The following is a 25,766-nucleotide window of genomic DNA, read 5'->3' as shown; positions in this document are numbered from 1 at the left end:
CAGGAGGTGAGTTACTCGCCACAGGATTCCTAGCCTCTGACCTACTCTTGTAACCATGGTATTTATATGGCTACTCCAGTTCAATTTCTGGAGTCAATGGTAACCCCCAGGATTTTGATGGTGGGGGATTCAGCGATCATAATGTCATTGAATGCCATGGGGAGATGATCAGATTCTCTCTTGTTAAAGATGGTCATTGCCTGGCACTTGTGTGGCATAAATATTACTTGCCACTTATCAGCCCAAGCCTGGATATTGTCCAGGTCTTGCTGCATTTCTACACGGACTGCTTCAGTATCTGAGGAGTCACGAATGGTGAACTTTGTACGATCAGCAGCAAACATCCCCACATCTGAGCTTTTGATTGAAAGGTCATTGATGAAGCAGCTGAAGATGGTTGGGCCTAGGACACTACCCTGAGGAACTCCTGCAGTGATATCCTGGGACTAAGATGACTGACCAACAATCACAACCATCTTCCTTCGTGCTAGGTACGACTCCAAAAAGCAACAAGTTTACCTCCCAATTCCCATTGACTTCAGTTTTGCTATGCTCCTCGATGTCAGTCAAATGCGGCACAGTGGTTAGCACTGCAGCCTCACAGCTCTAGTGACCCGGGTTCAATTCTGGGTACTGCCTGTGTGGAGTTTGCAAGTTCTCCCTGTGTCTGCGTGGGTTTTCTCTGGGTGCTCCAGTTTCCTCCCACAGCCAGAAGACTTGCAGGTTAATAGGTGAATTGGCCATTATAAATTGCCCATAGTATAGGTAGGTGGTAGGGGAATATAGGGACAGGTGAGGATGTGGTAGGAATATGGGATTGGTGCAAGATTAGTATAAATGGGTCGTGAATGGTCGGCACAGACTCGGTGGGCCAAAGGGCCTGTTTCAGTGCTGTATCTCTAAATCAAGGTGTCAAGGGCAGTCACTCTCACCTCACATTTGGAATTCAGCTCTTTTGTCCAGGTTTGGACAAAAGCTGGAATGAGGTCAGGAGCTGAGTGGCCCTGGTGGTACCCAAACTGAGCGTCACCAAGCAGGTTATCGCTAAGCAAGCACCGCGAGATAGCGCTGTCAACGACGCCTTCCATCACTTTACTAATGATCGAGAGTAGAATAATGGGGCGGTAATTGGCTGGGTTGGATTTGTCCTGCTTTTTGTGCACAGGACATCCCTGGTCAATTTTCCACATTGCCGGGTAGATGCCAGTGTTGTAGCTGTACTGGAACAGCTTGGCTAGGGGCGCGGCAAGTTCTGGAGCGCGGGTCTTCAGTACTATTGCCGGAATATTGTCAGGGCCCATAGCCTTTGCAGTATCCAGTGCCTTCAGTCGTTTCTTGATGTCATGCAGAGCGAGTCGAACTGGCTGAAGTCTAGCATCTGTAATGCTGGGGACCTCAGGAGGACGACGAGATGGATCATCCACTCGGCACTTCTGGCTGAAGACTGTTGCAAATGCTTCAGCCTTATCTTTTGCACTGATGTGCTGGGCTCCCCCATCATTGAGGATGATATTTGTGGAGCCACCTACTCCAGTTAGATGTTTAATTGTCCACCACCATTTACGACTGGATGTGGCAGGACTGCAAAACCTAGATCTGTCTATTGCACACTGCTTATGCTGTTTGGCACGCAAGTAGTCCTGGGTTGTAGCTTCACCAGGTTGACACCTCATTTCGAGGTAAGCCTGGTGCTGCTCCTGCCATGCCCTCCTGCACTCTTCTTTGAACCAGGGCTGATCCCCCAGCTTGATGGTAATGGTAGAATGGGGTATATGCCAGACCATGAAGTTACAGATTGTGGCGGAGTACAATTCTGCTGCTGATGGCCCACAGTACCTCATGGATGCCCAGTTTTGCATTGCTAAATCTGTTCGAAATCTATTGCATTTAGCACGGTGGTAGTGCCACACAACACGATGGACGGTATCCTCAATGTGAAAACAGGACTTTTATCTCCGCAAGGACTGTGCGGTAGTCACTCCTACCAATACTGTCATGGACAGAAGCACCTGCGGCAGGCAGATTGGTGAGGACGAGGTCGTGTATGTTTTACCCTCTCGTTGGTCCCCTCACCACCTGCCGCAGACCTAGTCTAGCAGCTATGTCCTTCAGGACACGGCCAGCTTGGTCAGTAGTGGTGCTACCGAGCCACTCTTGGTGATGAACATTGAAATACCCCATCCAGAGTACATTCTGCGCCCTTACCACCTTCAATGCTTCCTCCAAGTGGTGTTAAACATGGAGGAGTACTGATTCATAACTGGGGGGGAAACGGTAGGTGGTAATCAGCAGGTTTCCTTGCCCAGGTTTGGCCTGATACCATGAGACTTCATGGGGTCTGGAGTCTATCTGGAGGCTCTCAGGGCAAGTCCCTGCTGACTGTATACCACTGTACCATCACCTTTGTACGGTCTGTCCAGCCGGTGAGACAGGACATAACTGGGGATGGTGATGGTGGTGTCTGGGACTTTCTCTTTAAAGGTATGGTTTGGTGAGTATGACTATGTCAGGCTGTTGCTTAACTAGTTTGTGGGACAGTTCTCCCAACTTTGGCACAAGCCCCTAGGTGCAAGGAGGACTTTGCAGGGTCAACAGGGCTGGGTCTGCCCTTGTTGTTTCCGGTGCCTAAGTTGATGCCAGGTGGTCCGTCCGGTTTCATTCCTTATTGACTTCATAGCACTTAGATACAATTGAGTAGCTTGCTAGGCCATTTCAGAGGGCATTTAAGAGTCAACCACATTGCTATGGGTCTGGAGTCACATGCAGGCCAGACCAGGTAAGAACAGCAGATTTCCTTCCCTAAAAGGATATTAGTGAACCAGATGGATTTTTACAATAATCGACAATGGTTTCATAGCCATCATTAGACTAGATTTTTAATTCCAGATTCTATTAATTGAATTCAAATTCCACCTTCTGCCATGGTGGAATTTGAACCCATGTCCCCAGAGAAATACCCTGGGTCTCTAGATTACTAGTCCAGTGACAACACCACTACACCACCACCTCCCCTGGCCTAGGCCCAACCATCTTCAGCTGCTTCATCAATGACCTTCCTTCAATCAGGAGGTCAGAAGTGGGATGTTCGCAGATGGTCGCACTATGTTCAGCACCATTTGCGACTCCTCAGAGACTGAAGCAACCCATGTCCATATGCAGCAAGACCTGGACAACATCCAGGCTTGGGCTGATAAGTTGCAAATAACATTCGCGCCACACAAGTGCCAGATAATGACCGTCTAAAACAAGAGAGAATCTAACCACCTCCCCTTGACATTCAATGGCATTACAGTCACTGAATCCCCCACTCTCAATATCGTGGGGGTTACCATTGACCAGAAACTGCACTGGAGTAGCCATATAAATACCATGGCTACAAGAGAAGGTCAGAGGCCAGGAATCCTGAGGCGAGTAACTCACCTCTTGACTCCCCAAAGTCTGGCCACCATCTACAAGGCTCAAATCAGGAATGTGATGGAATACTTTCCACTTGTCTGGATGGGTGCAGCTCCAACACTCAAGAAGCTCAACACCATCCAGGACAAAGCAGCCCACTTGATTGGCACCCCATCCACTCCCTTCACCACCAATGCACAGTGGCAGCAGCAGTGTGTACCATCGACAAGATGCACTGCAGCAATGCACCAAGGCTCCTTAGACAGCACCTTCTAAACCCTCAACCTCTACCAACTAGAGGGACAAGGGCAGCAGATTCATGGGAACACCACCACCTGCAAGATCCCCTCCAAGCCACACACCTTGGAACTATATCATCGTTCCTCCACCATCGCTGGGACAAAATCCTGTAACTCCCTTCCTAACGGCACTGAGTGTACCTAGCCAACATGGACTGCAGCAGTTCAAGGCGGCAGCTCACCACCACCTTCTCAAGGCCAATTAGGGATGGGCAATGAATGTTGTCCTAGCCAGCGATGCCCACATACCATGAAAAAATAATAAAAAATAAGGTCCATCACTAAGTCTAAATCCTGAGCAAAGAGCCAACAATCTAACTCGAATGCAAAAATACTTGCCAAAAAACATTAGTTCAAACAGTTCTGCCATACACTTTGTTCAAATTCCAGACAGGGATCGGCCAGAGAAAGATTCACCCATCCAAGTACCTTTCACGAACCTAGAAATTATAGATGGGCAGTTGTTGTGCCAGTTATTTCAATCCAAGTGAAGGAAATGACAAGCCTTGATGAAGCATCTGTAAATAGGACAAGATAACTGGAATATCACATTCCCAAGGGGATTCAGCTCAAGTCTTGCCACTAGACATTTTGTAAAACAAAGATTTCAGAACTGAAGTTTTACTAGGTTGGACCTAGTTCACCAAAGTAAACACTGTTTTCTTAGGCTATCTTTCAACAACAGAATTGGCAGAAGCCCTGCAGGTTGCTAGTTCATATTTTGCCACCCCATCTCACCCAAACACAAGCTGAAGCAGACCGGTTTTGTTTAAATATGGCTTCCCCTGGCTTGATCAACAGAGAAAATAAAATTACAGACAACTGGTTAAGGGAGTCCACTCATCCAGCTGGACTGGATAATCCATGCCAAGTGCAGCCAATACAGCAACTCCCTGCTAATACAAGGTAATGAGCACACAAAGCTCACTCCTTGCAAGGATAACAAAACAGACAATTGCTCAAAATCCAAACCCATTTTCATTCCGATGATACATCTTCGAGTCTTCACCCAACCTCTTCCAGATATGCCCCCCACCCTATAAAGGGTAAAAGAATTCTTCCAATGGTCTGAGCAACTTCACATTGCTAATGCCTTGTCATCACACCAAGTCCTACTTACCCATCATCCCTGTGCTTACTGACCTACAATGACTGCCAGTCTGGCAATACCTTGATTTTAAAATTCTCAACCTGTTTTCAAATCCCTCATGCCTCATCCCTTCCCATTGCTGTAACCTCCTCCAGAGAATGGTGAGAATGTGGAACTCACTACCACAGGAAGTGGTTGAGGCAAATAGTCTAGATGCATTTAAAGAAAGGTTAGATAGGCATATGAGGGAGAAGGGAAGAGGGCAATGTCGATAGAGATGAATGAAGGAGTACTGGTAGGATGCTCGAGTGGAGCTTAAACACTGACAATGGACTGGTTGGGCTGAATGGCCAGTTTCCATGCTGTATATTCAAGTAATTCTATATAGCCATTCAACCCTCCAAGATCACTGCTCCTCCAATTTAGAGCATCTTGCACATCCCCAATTTTCATCGGCCCACCATTAGCAGCAGTGTCTTCAGTTGCCTCAGTCCCCAAGCTCCAGAAATTCCTCCCTAAACCTCTCCCAATCCCAACTTCTCTCCTCCTGTAAGGCCCACCTTAAAAACCTACCTTTGATCAAGCTTTGCATTACCTCTCCCATTATCTTCTTACTTGGTACAGTGTCAAACTTTGTTTGATAACACTCCTGTGAATGCTTTGGGATGTTTTACTGTTAAAGGCACTATATAAATATAAGTTGTGTATGTATGTGTATTGAGTCAACCCGCATTTTGTGCTGAATTTGCTGACTGCAAACATAATTGGCCTTGACACCCTGGACAGGGAAAAAAATTCGACAGGAATTCCTCTCCCAACTGCTGCAGTGACTACACCCAACAGTATACAAATGAAGGAGCTGAGCTTGGAGAGTACTGATCTCAAATGTGAAGCCTCTGCAGTTGAGCAGTCAGCAAGTGTGCGCAATCCCAGATCAAGTGATTAATGGATATTAGTAAACAAGCTGGTGGACAGCCCACATGGTATTGTGCCCAAGTTAGAAGAGAAACCTAGCAATGACATGTGTCAAAATAATTTTTTTTAAATGGGCTGCAAGACCCAGAACCACTACGAAAACATTAAGTTCGTTGGGAGATGCAAACAATTGAATGCCATCCACTATATACTCAAACGGACAAATCCGATGTTTCCCTGTCTCCAACCATAACATTGAGATTCAGTCTAATACTACATCTGGTAGGGGTTATTAATTCTTATTGGCACGAGTGAAAGCACTCTCGATTGCTTGCAAAACAATTACATTACCCCCATTAACATGAATCAATTCTCTCAACCTGTAGAGGTAGTGGGAGAGATAAAAGGGAGGGATGCATGCGGCAGACAACATAATATTCATAAACAGGAACACCTCGAGAATCAGGAGTCAATATTTAGACCAGACTGATGGGATACGTCACCTCTTGGGCGAGCTGCAACAATTATGCGTGAATTTGATTTGGAAGTCAAAATCCACTTCCAACTGGGAATAGATGAGCGCACAAAACTGCCTGTAATGCTGCACTAACTGGCAAGCTCATTCAGACCACAGAATGACTGGCGAGAGAAAAAGAAAACTGTCACACTGGTGCAATAGGGCATGTTCGTTCGAGCTTGCAGCTGAGACACTTTGTTGGACATAGTGAAAAGAGTTTGACCAATAATTCTCAATGCTCAAATGGAAGTTCTCAGCATCAACATCCCTGACCTCGATAAGCACAGCATTCACAAAGAGTACACCCAGAAATAATGCAAGTACACTAAGGATTTGCTAAATCTAGAAGAGAAATAAACATATCAAATAAAGGTCACTGAAATACAAAAAAAAGAAAAAGGAATTAATCAACAGTATTCAAACAATGCCCACAATTTTGCTCTGTTGAAATATTAACTATGCAGTCATTGGACATGTAAATACTACAGTCTGAAAACTGCCACAGTAGGCCAGCTCCTTGATGTGCTGTCCAACTCAACCTTAAAACTTCAACATGAATGGTACCTCTCCCTAGCTCAGCATAGTTTTGGTTTTCACATTTAAGGATTTCTGAGATGGGCCATTGACCATTCTGGAAACGTCACGCCTTTGTATATTACAGAATTCACGTAAACTGAAGAAAGAAGCCATTATGACCAGTTTGTTGGCCACAACTTCAACATTTGTTGAAGTGAGATCCAACTTGTCTGGAAACAGCCATGCCCTTATTTAAGTGCACAGGAATTTGAGTTGACTTGTTTGCAAGGCAACAACAGACAGGAAGTAAACACCAACACAGTCATAACATTATTACAACCTTACTTACAACCTGTGTAGAATATGTAACTAGGGAGAAATATGTAGAACATTTCCATTTATGAAAACAAGAACCCACGCTGGAGGAACTCAGCCTTTCTAGCTGCCACAGCACAGTCTCAAGTTTTTAAATTTCTTTCAAAGGCAGTCACATGCTCTCAAAGTAACCCAGTAACGTGCAGAGCACTAAAAATAGAAGGACTCTGCAACACATTACAAATCTTTATGTTGTTCCAGCCTAAGGGTTGCAGATATGTTCCCACCCACCTCCCCAATCTTCTTTCCCCAATTTTCTGCTTTCATTTCTCAAAGCTGTGACTCATACTGGGGTATTCTTCAGAGATGAGTCTGTGCAGTAAATAGTCAGGAAGCCATGCAGCCAAATCCAATCCTGTGCTCACCCAGTGTCCACCTAAGCTCACTTTTTCAACTCAATAGGAACCAAAAAAATGGACTCTGATTTTGTCTTATCCCCAAGTGATTTACCCTGGGACCTTCCTAATCTGTATGGCTCAGTACCACACAGTGTACTTACTAGATTCAGAATCTCCTTCCTCCTCCCCTTTCCCACCAACTCACAACTTTCCCTAGCACCCCATGTTGGTGGTGTTCTCCAAAATCTCACTTAATGGGTATAAAATAGGGTTTCAGAACTACTGCAACTACGTTATGTTAATCAACTGTATTTTATCTGCTTTTGTTTAGGATTAAGAAAACAGCTTTCAAATTTCAGTTAGTGAGACAGATTATTGCATATGAATAATGGCTCTCAAAACAGATTATAAATCCAATAATCAAGTACAATATTTGCAGCTACTGGAAATTTAATCCAAAAAATTGACATGTGCTAGATACTTAACACCCATTTCAAGCTAAAGAAATGCACTGAAACCTTCAGCGTTAGCTTGGTTCAGTTGGCAGTACTCTTGCCTTTGGGTAGGATTATAGATTCAAGCTCCATTTCAGGCTGTAGTACTGAAAGTTCATTTTCAGAGGTATCATCTTTTGAATGACATGATAAACTGGAGCCTACGCTCTGTTGAAGCGGACACAAAAGTGTAAAGGGATTTCTTCCTGTGTTCTGGTCCATCCATCTCTCAAAAGAAAACCACCAAAAAAAAAACTGATCAATCAATTGCTTTGCACAAATGAACAAGTACAATTCAAGCAGTTTACAACATCCTGAGATTTAAAGAAGACCAGATTAATGCAAGTTCTATTTTGCAACTCCTTCTGCAGTACTTAATGGTAAAGGAACACCTAAGAGAAGTTCTTTTTACTGAAACTTATTCCCATTTAATAGATAATACATGCAATTGTCAAAATTATGTTCAACTTTTTTTAAAACCCAGTGTCGTCATTGCAAACAGTAGGGTCCACATCTACTGACCTGATCGGTGTTTGGCAATACTAAAAACCATCCTACTGGCTCAACACTCCCCAGTCAGTAGCAAAATTCCCCATGGTCTCCAAACCAAGTCTCAGGTCAACCTAAAGCCACAGTCCTCATTGCTTACAATAGAGCACTCCCAGTAACGTCACAAAGTGGCCCGGCAGGGAGGAAATTCTGAAGTCACATTGTTCCCAGCCGCAAACCTTTTTAAAAAATGGAAGTACATGTTTTTCTATATAACAGGGATTTGTCAGATTAAAAAAATTGTCCAAGAAGGGATGTCTTCTTTAAAGCAAGGTTGCCATCAATAATACTGGCTTGTGGCATATAAAATCTTAAATCCTTTAAGGGCTTATCATTTGCAATCAGCAGAATGTTGAAATTGCAGAAATGTTATGGTCTCAAAGTATAATGCATAAAGTTGCAAAGACCAAGAAAATTCCTACCTTGAGGTTCTATCTCTAATCTGTGCTCAGTCAACACCATCCCAGACAAGATGGAACCAATCATTACAGTTGCCAGTTTGGGAGGTGCTGGTTATAAAGGAAAATCAATCACCTGATATCCTGACTCCTGCCAAGGCCCTAATCTGTGTAATTCCCTCCCTAAAACTCTCCGTCTCTCTTTCCTCCTTTAAGACACTCTTCCATTTATCTGCCCATGTGATTCAATGTCAAATTTCATTTTCCAACGCTTATTGCGTTAACGTTTTATTGCGTTAAAGACACACTACAAATACAATTTGTTGGTGCCGATTATGCAGTGACAACAGATAAAACAAGCACTTGGGCTTAGTGAGAATATCCACCCCACAGTCTTCATGATCCACAGCCTGCCAACGCTCACTGCCCAGGGTCATACAGAAGAAAAGCCCATTTCGACAATGTACCTGAAGGCCTGTCAACCTAACCACCAGAAGTCAATGATTTCTTGGAAAAACTTGATAAAATAATTGTTTATTTTTTCTTAAATAAATTTCCTTAAATTTAACATTGTAGAGGATTCAGCTTGGTTTGTGCAATTCAAATGTTTAAACATGCTACTGAGCTTTGCACTATACTCAACCCTTTTCATCACATGACAGAAGTGAAAGCGGTTGCAAGTACAGGCTATTGTAACATACACTGTGGTAGTATCAGAATGGAGATTATATTTAGCATGCAGCCAGAGACAGATTAAGCATAGTTACCATATCATAGTTTTAATCGTTGCTATTATCCACAAGCTTCCAAAAGAATAGAGTTATGAACTTTCTCTTTCAAAATGCATTGATGTTTTGAATTTTCACAGCTGTTCACCAGTTAGTATTTGCATGCATTTAATTTCAAGTCTCATATTCTCTACCCTTGCTAAAAAAAAACCACTTTGGACCTCAGGTATTTTACACATATTCAATTAGTACATGGGACATTTATATATCTGAATGCAAGGCCCAAGAATCAAGTACAATTATACCACTATTACAGTGAAGGCACTGGGAGTTAACAGCACCAAGCTTTTAAATGTTGATTTTAGTTTAGGGATGATTAGATTAGATTAGATTAGAGAATCAGCACTGAAACAGGCCCTTCGGCCCACCGAGTCTGTGCCGAACATCAACCACCCATTTATACTAATCCTACACTAATCCCATATTCCGACCAAACATCCCCACCTATCCCTACCACCTACCTATACTAGTGACAATTTATAATGGCCAATTTACCTATCAACCTGCAAGTCTTTTGGCTTGTGGGAGGAAACCGGAGCACCCGGAGAAAACCCACGCAGACACAGGGAGAACTTGCAAACTCCACACAGGCAGTACCCGGAATCGAACCCGGGTCCCTGGAGCTGTGAGGCTGCGGTGCTAACCACTGCGCCACTGTGCCGCCCTACAGCACTGAAACAGGCCCTTCAGCCCACCGAGTCTGTGCCGACCAACCACCCATGTTATACTAATCCTACACTAATTCCATAATCCTACCACATCCCCACCTGTCTCTTATATTTCCCTACCACCTACCTATACTAGGGGCAATTGCTAATGGCCAATTTACCTATCGACCTGCAAGTCTTTGGCATGTGGGAGGAAACCGGAGCACCCAGAGGAAACCCACGCAGACACAGGGAGAACTTGCAAACTCCACATAGGCAGTACCCAGAATTGAACCCGGGTCGCTGGAGCTGTGAGGCTGCGGTGCTAACCACTGCGCCACCCTTTGTATCAATGTAGTTTAAGAGTTATATTTTTATTTGGCATAATGACTAAACTATGCTTCGAAGTGATGGAATATGGATTAAAAGTCTCAATCCCATTTTAGCTTTTAACAATCACACTGTTACAGTGAAGTATAAAGCAGAGGTCTGGCACTATCTCAAGAAGGGAATTATAGTGACCATTCAAGTCCGCACCAGCTCTCTGCAACAGCAATTCAGTTGATCCCAATCCCAGCCCTTTCCCTGTAGCCCGAATTTTTTTTTTTAATCTTCAGAGTGCTTATCCAAATCTCTTTTGAAAGACGCAATTGAATCTGCTTTCACCACACAGGCAGTAGATTCAAGATCATAACCACTCACTGTGTAAAAAGTTATTTGCCAATCACCTTAAATCTGTGTTCTCTGGTTCTCGAACCCTTCGCCAAAGAGAACAGTTTCTCTCCAGCTATCCTGTCTAGACCCCTCATGATTCTGAACACTTCTATCAAATCTCCTCACAACCTTCTCTTCTCCAAGGAGAACAGTCCCAGCTTCTCCAACCTATTCACATTACTGAAGTCCCTCACTCCGGAACCATTCTTGTAAAGCTTTTCTGCACCCTCTCCAATGCCTTCATATCCTCCCTGAAGTGCGGTTCCCAGAATTAGACAATACATGTAAAAGCCGAACTGGTTTTTATGAAGGTTCATCCTAACTTCCTTGCTTTTGCCTCAATTTTTAAAACCCAGGATCCCATATGCCTTTTTCGACACTTTCTTAAGCTGCCCTGCCATCTTCAATGATTTGCGCACATATACACCCAGGTCTCTCGGTCTCTGCACCCCTTTTGGAATTGTAACTTTTAGTTTATATTGCCTCTCCTCATTCTTCCTGCCAAAATGTACCACTTAACACTTTTTTGCATTAAATTTGATCTGCCATATGTCAGCCTATTCCAGCAGCCTATCTATGCCCTCTTGAAGTCTATTATCCTCCTCACGGTTTAAAATACTCCCAAGTTTTATGTCATCCGCACATTTTGAAAAAGTGCCCTATACACCCAAGTCTAGGTCATAAAAAGTGTGTCTCCTAGCAGCAATAGTAATAGGAAATGGATCCATAAGAACTATTACATTTTAATCATAGTATTTTGCCCACCCTCCAGCTTTCTCCACAACTCAGTGAAATTTCACACAAGTGCCAGAAACCATGCAAAACCTGATCCAGATGGTCATTCTTCAGAAGTGGATGTTTATAAGTACTGAACTAACTTTTGATCATGGGGATAAAACAGTTTATCCCAATTCTAACCCACAGCATCTATACTTACCAGAAAAATATTTCTGTACACAATTGAATGCTTGTTGGGAACAATTAGCCATTTAAAAATATCCCAAGAAAACTAAGCCTAGACTCCTAGCAACAGCTTACAGGTAGGTGCTGACAGCAGAAATTCAAAGCCAGGTAACTAGTTACGAATCTCGAGTTGGGCTTCAAGACCAGAAGTCTATAGTTTATAAGAACAGAATAAATAGGAGTAGGCCACATGGCTCCTCAAGCCTACTCTGCCATTCAATAAGATCAAGGCTGGTCTTCAACCTCAACTCCATTTTCCCACCCGATTGCCATATCCCTCAATTCCCTTTGAATCCAAAAATTTAAACCGATCTTAGCCTTAGATATACTTAACGACTGAGCATCCACAGCCCTCTAGGGTAGAGAATTTCCAAGATTCACAATCCTCTGTGAAGAAATTTCCCCTCATCTCAGTCTGAAATTGGCCAACCCTTATCATAAGACTGTAAGCTCAATTCCAGACATGGAAACAGCCTCTCAGCATCTACCCTGTCAAGCCCTTTCAGGATCTTATGCTTCAACGAGATCAACTCTGGTTCTTCTAAACTCCCAACAGTATAGGCTCATTCTACTCATTCTCTCCTCATAGGACAACCCTCTCATCCCCAATAATCAATTGCACCCCTCCAAGGCAAGCATACCCTTCCTTCCATACAGAGATCAAAACTGTACACTGTACTCCAGGTGTGGTCTCACCAAAGCCCTGTAGAACTGCAGCAAGACTTCTTTACTCTTGTACTCCAACCCCCTTGCATTAAAGGCCAACAGCTTCCTAACTGTCTGCTGTACATGTTCACTTTGTTTTGTGTACAAGGACACCCAAATCCCACTGAACATCAACATTTATAGGAACAAAGTAAGATAGGAATGAGTAGGCCATTCAGCCCCTCTAGCCTGTACCGCCATTCAATGAGATCATGGCTGAACATTTAATAGTTCCTGACCATTTAAAAAATATTTGTTTTTTTTATTCCTACCGAAGTGAATAACGTCGCATTTCCCCACATTTAATCCATCTGCCACCTTCTCGACTTCCCCACTTACTTCAGCTATAGTACTTTCCAAACTCAAGCAAGATTTTAACTCATTTAAAACTCACTTACACAAAATTAAAATTTCACCTTCGTGTCCTCATCACTGTTTACTATCCAACCTAGCATTGTACAGTCAGCAAACTTTGATACATTATGCTGCGTCCCTTCATCTACATTAATATAGATTGTAAATAGCTGAGGCCCCAGCACTGATCCTTGCAGCACCCCAATAGTAACAGCTTACCAACCAGAAAATGGTCTATTTATTCCTACTGTTTCTTGTCCTTTAACCAATCCTCTATTCATGCGAATATATTACCCCTTACCCCATGAGCCCTTATCTAATGCAACGTTTCGTGTGGCACCTCATCGAACATGTTTTGAAAATCCAAATATACTACATGCACTGGTTCCACTTTATCTACCTTGCTAGTTACATCCTCAAAAAATTAAGAGGTTTATCAAACACATTTCCCTTTCATAAAATCATGTCAATTCTGCCTAATCATATGATTTTCTAAATGCCCTCATCACTTCCTTAATTTACGATGCCAGCATTTTTCCAATGACTGATACATAGGCCATTTAGCCTAACTTTCTTGTTTTCAATCTCCCTTCTTTCTTGAATAGTAGTGTTACATTTGCTACCTTCCAATCCACTGAGACTGTTCCAGAATCTGGAGAATATTAGAAGATCAGAACCAGTGCATCTACTACCTTTGTAGCCACCTCTTCTAGACTCAGGCAGTAGGCCATTAGGTGTAAGGGATTTGCTAACTTTTAGTCCCATTCATTTCTCTATACTTTTTCTTGAATATTAGATTATTTTACATTACTCACTCTCATTACACCCTTGGTTCCCCACTATTTCTAATATAGTTTTTGTGCCTTCTTGTAAAGAAAGATACAAAACATCTGTCTTCCTGTTATTTTCTTATTCCCCATTATAATCTTTTCCGCCTCAGCCTTTCAAGGACCCGCATTTACTTTTGCTACTTTTTCTTTTTACATACTTATTGAAGCTCTGATCCCACATTGCATCCCCCCCCCCCCCCAGCAATTTTTTGATCATCCTGTGCTGGTATATAAAACAGTCCCAATCCGCAGGCTCACTACTCTTCTTACATAAGAAATAGGAGGAGTAGGTCATTCAGCCCTTCAAGCCTGCCCCGCCATTCAATAAGATCATGGCTGATCTGTCCCAGGCCTCAACTCCTCTCTCGGGCCTGCTCCACATAGCCCTCCACTTCCCGAGATTTCAAAAATCTATCTACCTCCTCCTTAAACACATTTAGTGACCTAGCCTCCACAACTCAGATAGAGAATTCCAGAGATTCACCCACTCCGAGAAGAAATTCCTTCGCATCTCAGTTTTAAATGTGTGCTCCCTTATTCTGTAACTACGTCCCCTAGTTCGAGATTCCCCCATCAGTGGAAACATATTCTCAACATCTACCCTGTCAAGCCCCCTTAAAATCATATATGTTTCTATAAGATCACCTCTCATTCTTCTAAACCCCAATGAATAAAGGCCTAACCTATTTAGCCGTTCTTGATAAGCCAACCCCTTCATCCCAGGAATCAGCCTAGTGAACCTTTTCTGAACTGCCTCCAATGTTAGTATATCCTTCCTTAAATACGGGGACCAAAACTGTCCACAGTACTCCAGGTGTGGCCTCACCAACACCCTGTACAGTTCTAACAAGACTTCCCTATTTTTAAACTCTAACCCCCTAGCAATAAAGGCCAAAATTCAATATGCCTTCCTAATTACTTGTTGCACCTGCATGCTAACCTTTTGTGTTTCATGCACAAGAACACCTAGGCCCCTTTGTACTGCAGTATTTTGTAGTCTTTCGCCATCTAAATAATCTGCCTTATTTTTCCTACCAAAGTGGATGACCTCACACTTTCCCACATTGAACTCCATCTGCCAAGTTTTTGCCTACTCACTTAACCTAACTATCTCCCTTTGCAGATTCTGTGTCCTCATCACATCATGCCTTCCCACCTATTTTTGTATCTTTAGCAAATTTGGATACACTACACTCTGTCCCTTCCTCCAAGTCATTAATATAGACAGTAAATAGTTGAGGCCCTAGGACCAATCCTTGTGGCACCCCAGTAGTTACAGTTTCCAACCTGAAAAAGACCCATTGATCCCGACTCTCTGCCTTCTGTGTGTTAGCCAATCCTCAATCCATGCCAACACATTACCCCCAATACCCTGAGCTCTGATTTTGTGCAATAACCTGTTATGTGGCACCTTATCAAATGCCTTCTGAAAATCCAAATACACTACATCTACCGGTTCACCTTTACCCACTCTGCTTGTTATATCCTCAAAGAGCTTAACAAATTTGTCAAACATGATTTCCCTTTCATAAAACCATGTTGACTCTGTTTGATTGCATTATGTTTTTCTAAATGTCCTGCTATTTCTCCCTGAATAATGGACTCCAGCATTTTCCCAATGACAGATGTTAAGCTAACTGGTCTATAGTTTCCCGATTTCTGTCTCCCTCCTTTCTTGAATAGGGGCATCACATTAGCGGTTTTCCAATCCACTGGTGCCCTACCGGAATCCAGTGAGTTTTGGTATATTATTACCAATGCCTCCACTATCTCTGCAGCCATTTCTTTTAAAACCCTTGGATGCAGGGCATCAGGTCCTGGTGACTTGTCTGCCTTTAGTCCCATCAGTTTGTCCATCACCTTTTCCCTCATGATAGAGATTGTTACAAGTTCCTCCCTCCCACTTACACTTTGCTCATCTATTATTGTTGGGATGTTTATAGTGTCCTTCACCGTGAAGACCGATGCAAAATATTGGTTTAAATTATCTGCCATTTCCCCGTTATTAATTCCCAAAGTCTCAACCTTTAAGGGTCCCACACTTACTTTAGCTATTCTCTTCCTTTTCATATACCCGTAGAAGCTCTTATTGTTACTCTTCTTAGCACTATAAGGCTCTTTTTTAAAATCTAATACTAGCCTTAACGTCTTTAGTTAGCCAGGGATGGATCATTTTTCCCCTGGAGGTTTTATTTCTCAACAGAATGCATGTTGAGAATTATGAAATACTTCTTTAAATTTTTGCCATTATATACTGTCATACCTTTTAATCTAATTTCCCAATCTACCTTAACAACTCGTACCTCATACCCATGTAATTGACTATACTTATGTCTACAGTATTAAACTTAGTCACTCTCCAGCTCAATGTGAAATTCTATTATGACCACTCTTTCCCAGAAGATCCCTTAATGAGATAATTAACTGTCTCATTACCCAAGAAGAGATCTAAAATAGCCTCTTCCTGGTTGTATCCATGACATTATTCGAGGAAACTGTCTCAAATGCTTTCCATGAACCCATCCTCTAGACTACTTTTGCCAAAGTCTATATGCAGACTTAAGTCCCCCACAAATATTGCATTATAAGCACCTCTTGCTTCTTGATTAATAATCTGTCCAACAATATAGCTACTTTTAGAGAGACGATAAACGACTCCCACCAGTGTTTTCTGCTACTTGTGACTTAACTTCACCCATACCAAGTCTACTTCCTGATCTTCCAAGCCAAGATCTTTCCTCACTACTGTCTTAATATCATTCTTGATCAAAAGGGCTTCCCCACCCCACTCCTTTTCTCGCTTACCTTTTTGAACTAACACACACCCAGAAATATTTAGTTCCCAACTTTGGTCACTATGCAACCATGTTGCTGCAATGACTATTAGATCATACCCATTTATCTCTATTTATTCCATTAATTCGTCAATCTTACTATGAATGGTTCATGCATTCAGATAAAGCACCTTTGATTTTAACTTTTTACTTTTTCCCTGATTTGACCTTACTCACTCATGCACTATTACTGTTAAAACTGTCTGTCCATCCCTGTTACATTTAAATGATCTGGCCACTAAACTGAACTCATTTCACCTGCAGCCAGAAAAAACAGTAACCTGTTTCAGTTTATTTACACTGTCGCTGGCATTGTGCTGCTTCCATCAGTGCATTGGTTGGGGGCGGATGGGGGGTTCCTAGACACTCCAGACACTGGGGCGACCTCTTTTATATTATAGAACCACTTGAAGTCAGGGCTGTAATATAAATACAACATCATACATGGTCCTGCCTTGGCTTCATATCCCTTTATTCACATGTGAGCAAAAATCTATCAATGTCAGATTTAAACTTAATTGATGTAGTATTTATTTTTTTAAATGAGCAAGTGTGCCACACTTCTATCACCCTTTGCATGAAGAAGTATTTCCCAACATTCCCTGAATGGCCTGGCTCAGATTTTTAAGGTTACGCAGCTTTATTCTAGACTCCCCCACGAGCAAGAAAAGTTTCTCTCCACCTACCCGATCAATTCCTCAAAAGCCTAAACACCTCAATCAAATCACCCCATAACCTTTTCTAAACCAGGGAATACAATCATAGTTTATGTAATCTCTGTTCCTAATCTAACCCTTGGAGCCCTGGTAACATACTGCACTGCTGCTCCAAGTCCAATATATCCTTTCAAAGATGTGGTACCCAGAACTGCACACAGCAGTCCAGGTGTGGACCAACCAGGGCTTTGTATAGCTGTAGCAAAACTTCCTTCCTTTTTATATTCCATCCCTTTAATTATAAAGGCCAACATGCCATTAGCCTTTTGATTATTTTCTGGACCAGACTACTATATTTTCATGATCTGTGTACATAGATTCCCTAAATCTCTTTGGACCTCCACTGTTCCTAGTTTTTCACCATTTATAAACCTCAGATCTATCCTTTTTTGGTGCAAATGGAATCCAGCTGCCACAGTTTTGCCCACTCACTTAATCTATCAATGTCTTTGTAATTTTATGCTCCCGTCTACACTGTGCAATAACCTGTCATCGGCAAACTTGGATATATGGCACTCTATTACATCAGGAATCAGAACTAAGGTCCACTTGGGAAACTTGACTACACAGAAGAACCAAAATTTTAACTAATGAAGCCTTATTAGCAATTTTTTTTTTTAAAAGGAAGAGGCAACTCTACAGGCAAATAATGCAGATGTGTACTTACACTAAAGAATCTGGCCTGAGAATAATTTAAGGCTTCAATGTGCTCCAACTTGCTTGTGTAAACCCCTTTAACATATTTATATATCCCAAGGTGCTTTGCCAGAAACAATTGCATTAATATAACACTGTCAATGTCAAAAAAAATTCCCAATTAGCTTTACAAGAGTAAAACAAAAGTGGACACAGAGTCAACGGAGAAGATATTAGGATGGATGTAAAAGCTTAGTCAAAGAGGTAGCTTTAAAGGAGAGTCTTAAAGGAGGAGAGGGCAGTAGAGAGCCAAAGAGCTTTAAGAAGGGAATTCAAGTATGGGCCTAGGCAGCTGAAGGCACTGCCATCAATGGTAGGGCATAAAAGGACAGAGTAGAAGAAACACAAGAATAGAAGGAAAGAATGGATACCAAGCAAGAATAAGAACAAAATCAGGGCAAGATGCAGCAAGACATCTGAGCGTCACACTTAAGGAAATGTGAAGGCATTAGAAACAATGCAGAAACCGTTCACAAGAATGGTTCCAGGAATGAGGAACTTCAGTTATGTGGATAGGTTAGAGAAGTTGGGATTGTTTTCCTTGAAGAGAAGGTTGAAAGGAGATTGGATAGAGGAATCCAAAATCATGAGGGGTCTGGACAGAGTAGACAGGGCAAAACTGTTCCCATTGGTGGAAGGATTGAGAACAAGGCGGCACAGATTTAAGGTAATTGGCAAAAGCAGCAATAGTAACACGAGGAAAATCTTTTGCACGCAGTAAGTGGTTAGGATCTGGAATGCACTGCCCAAGTGTGTGATGGAGGCAGGTTCAAACAAGGCATTCAAGAGGGAATTGGATCGTTATCTGAAAAGGCAAAACATGCAGGGCTATGGGGAGAAGGCCAGGGAGTGGCACCAGCTAAATTGCTCTTTTGCAGAGCCAGCACAGACATGACAGGCCGAATGGCATCCTTCTGTCCTGTAACGATTCTGTGAAATGTATTCCAGAGTTCAGGGCATGGTAGCTAAAGGTTCTGTCACCAATGATGCAATGAAGGGCAACATACATTGTGGTCCAAAATTGCAAAAGCAAAGAGTTCTGACTGGAATATAGGATGCAAGAGATTAGAGAGATGAAGTTGCACTTGGCATACTGAATTTAAAATCCTTGGCTATAAATTTCTATATGCTGAGGTACAGAGAGCCAGTGGAGGAAGGCGGCCAGGGTGATACTGTAGGGGCAAATTAAAGGCAGAGATGGGCAATTTTAGAGATGAAAATAAGCCGTCTTCCTCAATGTGTTGAGACTGTGTGCCAACATTGTTTACTGTGCTTTCACTCCAAAAATATCCCAAATGCCTGCAGAGTAGCAAAAACTCTTGAAAATCCTCCACTAGTCTGGTTTTACATTGAAGTCCTGTATTATTCTAACCATCTTCAGGTACTGGTCCAGCTGAAAGATCAAGTATAGGATTGTTGATTCCACGGAATGGAAATTCCCTTGCCAGTCACTTAAAGACTCGTCCTATCAACACCACCCCAAATATTTTAAAGACCGAGAGTATTCTTCATACGACTGACAATGGAACATTCATCTGCAAGTGTGCTAGAATTCTGACTGGCATCACCCCAGCAAACCTAAATCCCCAAAACTGGCTGAAATGGAGATTTTCAGACAGCCATACAAAAAATGATTGCTCCAACTAAGCTCCTTAATTGGCTTAATGGGCCATCGATACCAAGATGAAAGCCCAGTTGGTTCCAGATTTATTCAGTCTAGACGGTTTGTAGATATTATTCAATTGGTAAATATTTCTGCTATCCTGTTCATCTGCCAGAAAGTGCACCTTTGCAAACAACTTGTATTCATGTTGCACAAAAAAAAGTAAACAGAGAAAAATAAACACTGAGCAAAAGGAGATATTAGGAGAGCTGGTCAAAGGCTTCGTCAAAGAGGTAGTTCTTCGAGGAGAAAGATGTGCAGCTGTTTATGGAGGTAATTTCAGCACATGGGGCCTAGATAACTGTAGGCACGGCCAACAAGATTAGAGAAAAAGGACGGAGGGTTGGGGGGGGGAGGGGTGGAGAATGCATTAGACGCCAGAGGTAGAGGAAGCGAGAGTTCTATGGGGACTGCAAATCCAGGGGCTGCAGGCCATGAAGGGACTTAGACACGAGGATGAAAAGTTTTATATTTTAAGATATTGTAGACTGGAAGCTAACACAGATCAGCAAGGAAAGAGGTGAAGGAGGGAGAGTGGTGCTTGGTTTTGAATAGAATATAGACAACAACAAGCTGAAATTAATGAGCATGGACGTTGAGAGGATAGCCAGCACTGCATTGGAATAATCATCTGAGCTACAGGACATCACTGCAGGAGTTCCTCAGAGTAGTGTCCTAGGCCCAACCATCTTCAGCTGCTTCATCAATGACCTTCCTTCAATAAGGTCAGAAGTGGGGATGTTCACTGATGATTGCACAATGTTCAGCACCATTCGTGACTCCTCAGATACTGAAGCAGTCAGTGTAGAAATGCAGCAAGACCTGGACAATATCCAGGCTTGGGCTGATCAGTGGCAAATAACATTTGCGCCACACAAGTGCCAGGCAACGACCATCTTCAACAAGAGAGAATCTAACCATCTCCCCTTGACATTCAATGGCATTACCATCGCTGAATCCTCCACTATCAACATCCTAGGGACTACCATTGACCAGAAACTGAACTGGAGTAGCCATATAAATACCGTGGCTACAAGAGCAGGTCAAAGGCGAGGAATCCTGAGGCGAGTAACTCACCTCCTGACTCCCCAAAGCCTGTCCACCACCTACAAGGCACAAGTCAGGAGTGTGATGGAATACTCTCCACTTGCCTGGATGGGTGCAGCTCCAACAACACTCAAGAAGCTCAACACCATCCAGGACAAAGCAGCCCACTTGATTGGCACCCTATCTACAAACATTCACTCCCTCCACCACCGACGCACAGTGGCAGCAGTGTGTACCACCTACAAGATGCACTGCAGCAATGCACCAAGGCTCCTTAGACAGCGTCTTCCAAACCCACGACCTCTACCAACTAGAAGGACAAGGGCAGCAAATACATTGGAACACCACCACCTGCAAGTTCCCCTCCAAGGCACACACCATCCTGACGGAATTATATCGCTGTTCCTTCACTGTCGCTGGGTCAAAATCCTGGAACGCCCTTCCTAACAGCACTGTGGGTATGCTTACCCCAAATGGACTGCAGCTCACCACCACCTTGTCAAGGGAAATTAGGGATGGGCAATAAATGCTGGGCTGGCCAGCGACGCCGAAATCCCATGAAAGAATTTTTAAAAAGTCCAGAGGTGACAAAGGCATGGGTGAGGGCTTCAGCAGCAGAGGACTATGACAGGACAGAGGCGGACATGTCATGAAGGTGGAAATGGACAGAATTATGGGTTGGAAACCCAGCTCAGGGTCAAATAGGACTCCAAGTTTGCCAACATCCTGGTCAGGGAGACAGGGGGACACAATCAGTAGCAAGGGTACAGAGTTGTGGCAGGAGACAAAGATAATAGCTTTGGTCTTCCCAACGTTTAACTGAAGGAAACTGCTGCTAATCAAAACTGGATGTTGGACAATTCTTACAACAAAGGAACAGTGGAAGGGTTGAAAGAGGTGATGGCATCAGGTCCTGGGTATGGTCAGCATATGTGGGAGCTGACCCTCTCTCTTCAAATGGTCACCAAGGAGCAGAATATAAATAAGGAAGAGGAGGGGCCAAGGATAAACCATTGAGGAGTTCAGAGGCAACGGTGCAAGTGTTGGAAGTCACTTCTAGAGATGCTCTAGCCACGACTGGATAGATGACTGGAGCCAGTTGACATAGTTCCACAAGTTGGACGAGGGAGGGGAGCTGTTGGAGGAGGGTAGCATGGTCATCCATGCCAAAGACCGCAGACAGGTTGAACCAGGATAATATTCTATGCAACCGTGATGTGTCATTTTTACTTTGGTTAGAGCGGATTAAATGCTGTACAGGGATAGATACCTGATCGGAGATCGTAGAGATTCAAAGATAGAGATGTAGGTAAGACGGTCACGAATTTAGGATGCCACAATGCATTCGAGCACTTGAGAAAAGAGAGAGGTTGGAGAGGGAGTAGTTTGCAAGGGCAGAAAGGTCAAGGATTTTTTTTAAAAAGGAGAATATGAAGGCCACTTTGAAAAAAGGGCAGACAATATGAGGAGAGAGAAACAATTAACAACAATGAGCATGGAACATGGGGCCAGGAAAGGAAATTGTGTGGTCTGCAGTTCAGTGGGAAGGGATCAAAGGAGAAGACAGGTCTCATGGCGAAAGTGATCCTTGAACGAGGAAAATTAATGAAAGATGCAAATTCAGAGCTAGGGTAGGAAAAGTCAGGATGATTTGGCTTGATGAGGGGGAAGGGGGGGGGGGGCAAGCAAAAGAGACAGCAGAACAAATGGTCTCAATTTTAGTGGCAAAGTCTATTAGCTTCACGCACATTGTTGCAGGATGAGGGGGCAGGACAGAGGGGTTGATCGATTTTGGCTGAGGAAAGCGAGACCTGACTGCATTTGATGTGGTACAGCCACATCTGATGATGGCTAAACCAGCTGTTTAGCAGGTACACTTGTCTGCATTCCTTAGACTTGAGTGAAGATAGGGCAATACCATAAATAACAGCTACAGTGAGAGTGTGTGAAGGTTTTACTTGGGACAGAAAAATCAGAGGTGAAAGTGAGAGAGTGATTGAACTGAGCAACAGTTCCAGAACTATTTTGGCACTGAGAATGAGGCTATGGGAGGAATGATGTCTTGGTGTGACAGGGCATAGCTCTGTCAATATGTCAATATTCATTGTCTGAAGCTCTCAAATAAGGAATGGCCATTTGGACAGGAAAAAGAGAGCTACCAGCCCCCAAGGAAATCCAACTCACTGGTATCTTCAAAAGGTGAAAACCATTCATTGAAAACCTCCCAAAAATATCTCAATTACCTGATCCACACAAATACCCTGTCATGATAATCATGCTTATTTGGTTGATATAGAATAATCAAAATGTTCAGGTGGCAAAATTTTGCCAAAATTGCATAATTTCTGGTGACAGATCATTTTCTACATAACTTACCTTTTAGTTATCCAATTGCTATGTACAATTTGATGTCTATCTAGAATAATCAATTTCATAATCCCCTCTTTCCTACAACCCAGTTTCAGCACAATTCAGTCAAGAATATAAATAAGATGAGGCCAATGATCTCAATTTTGTATCTATGTATTTTAAACTAAGATTCTTCCTTCTGAGCATGTAACTCCCTAACTTACTTTTAACTTTTGCATTCCTTTAGGTTATAACAATACTGGAATCGGTCAATCATAAAAACTTCAACTCCAGCAATTCTTTCTAATGTTAAGGACAACTTTGACATGTGTCCCTGCTGTAATTTTTGTGCACCCATTCTGTAAATTTAGATTCAGTTTCATAGATGAAAAAAATGTGTGCTTGCACAGACTAAAAGGACTATACCGTCTTAAGATGTCATACTTGCGGCAAGATCTTAAATACTGTTAAATTTCCCCCGCCTTAAACAAAAAAAGTTGAGAAACCTGTAAAATAGAACTGACATTTCCCCCTTCCCCCAAATGAAAAATCTACTCGTTCTGCTTGTCACCCATCAACACATCAAATACCATCTCTTCCCAATGTAGTGAAACCAGGCATGTCAGGCTCATCTGGTAATGCATCAAAATCAATCTGGAACTGTAATTAAGATATAAAGCAGAACCATATTCTCTCTCGGAGCTTACATCATGTGACAAGGCCCAAAAGACTAGATTTGTGCCAACGGACACAGCATTCAAGAACTAGAGGCCTACTATGCTCATTTCCCTTATGTTTGACGCTTCCTGGCGTAAATTGGAAAAATAATATGGTACCTTCCAACTTCGTTTGTAGTTTGTAAGCGAAACACATTTACAGAAAATGGACTGAAAAATTACGAGGCTAACATATTGTGTTAGCTGATTACATCTTATTCGATGCAGTCAAATTGTGGGAAATGTCTGGTATAGATTGTTCAACCTACATTATCCACATTTCGAAAAGGGTTAGTGGCTTCAGGACAATTCAGGCCAGAACTAGTTCTGGATTCCAAAAAAATCCAAGAAGCGAGGAGACGGCCGCAGGGCTAGCTGGGAGTTGTAGTCCGGGCCTCACTTTTCCTTCGATTCCCTTCAAACTCCAAGTCGACCTTAAAAACTACACTTCCCAGGACCCAGGGTGGCCGCCGCACATGCGTATTGGCTCCTCAATTCCTTTTTCGCTCCCCCTCCCCCAATCCCCGGCCTACCGTTTCACCCGGCTCCGCCGCCCGAGCCTCGGCTTCGTATTACAATTTTAGACCCGGATCTGTGCGCATCGCCACCGAAACACAGCTCTCGGGCCTACTATTCGAAGGAGGGGAGGAGATTGCGGGGGAAGAGGAGAAGGGGAGGGGGCCGCGTATAACACCTTAAAATCATTGACTAAAGAGTGGCTGAGTGGCGATGTGAAGTGAGGGTCACTTTACCTCAGAAACCTCATCCTCTTCGCTGCCAGAGAGCACAGCCAGTTTGAAATCCAGGCGATCCCCGGGGGTCGGCTCTAAAATGCGAACTTTAGTGCTGACGGCAGCGGTCACAGAATCTATTTCGTCTTCAAAGCCGTCTGTCATCGTGTCCAGCGCTCGGTTCTCCGCTATCACTTCATTCTGCATATTCTTGACGCTCTATCCTTACCGTGTCGGGCGCCTCCGAGTCTGACTAAAAGCTGTACGTAATTCGGCGTGTTTTAATCTTTCCGATGTAAAGTTTGACTTCGGCGACCAGCAGCGAAAGCCCCCGCGCCTCTCAGACAGACTAGGCCCCGCCAATATTAGTCCACCCGAACCATTAACTTCTGTGCGCCTGCTCCGACTAACTTGATAGGTGCACATCCGGCCCCACCCCTCCCCAAAAGCTCGATGCTGACTGGCCAGAGGGCGCGACTGACGTACTGTTACGTAGCGTAAAGGCGCCAGAACCGGCTGTCGATTGGCTGATGCGGCTGCCAATCAAACAACTAGCGGGCTCGGAGCAGGTTAGGTTGGACGGCAATGTCTCCGACAGAAAGACCCGGATGGTCAATGGATCTTGTGGGGTGGGGGGTAGCGAACGCCTTGTGTATGGGACAAAGATTCATTTACACAGCTGGTTCCTTACCTGTCCACTTCATACAAGCTCATAAATCATGTGTCTGTGCTTTAGGATTTTAATTTTCATTAGTTTTCAGTATTACAGGTGATTTCTGGTCTGCAGGGAACCTATTACTGTAATAAGCAGCAGTTGTGGTGTCCACACAGAAGTTGAGTTGAAGGAAACAACGCTCATTTTTTTAAAAAACTATTCCATGATTGCGCAATAGCACATCCCGCCCCATGGGGCAGGTCTAGGTGATTTTACATTCTTCAAAGCTACTCCGAAATGCGCCACAGGAAGTTATGGCTGAAGGGCATCTTTATTTATCTATCCAGTCTTTTTTGATATATAGCAGTCACATGGAGCCAGTAATAAGTTCTGTTAAAATGGATTTACAGATGAGCAGCCCATAATTTAAAGTCAGTTAAGTTTTTAAACATCTGTAAAGATTCAGCACAG

At 43.1% G+C, this 25,766-nt stretch overlaps 1 protein-coding gene across 8 annotated transcripts in view; it reads right to left on the bottom strand.

Moving 5' to 3' along the window:
* The window catches only part of ankhd1 (ankyrin repeat and KH domain containing 1), a 226,674-nt gene extending 201,622 nt beyond the window's left edge, over positions 1-25,052 (bottom strand). For all 8 annotated transcript variants that reach the window (XM_068043555.1, XM_068043558.1, XM_068043560.1 and 5 more), the window contains exon 1: positions 24,662-25,052. In XM_068043555.1, coding sequence (XP_067899656.1) covers positions 24,662-24,847 — 186 coding nt within the window. In that variant the 5' untranslated portion in view covers positions 24,848-25,052. The remainder of the gene's footprint in view (positions 1-24,661) is intronic.
* Between the last annotated feature and the right edge of the window lie 714 nt (positions 25,053-25,766).

Source organism: Heterodontus francisci, chromosome 12 (assembly GCF_036365525.1).
Source record: "Heterodontus francisci isolate sHetFra1 chromosome 12, sHetFra1.hap1, whole genome shotgun sequence".
Taxonomy (NCBI): Eukaryota; Metazoa; Chordata; class Chondrichthyes; order Heterodontiformes; family Heterodontidae; genus Heterodontus; species Heterodontus francisci.
This window is presented reverse-complemented; position numbering and strand designations above follow the sequence as displayed.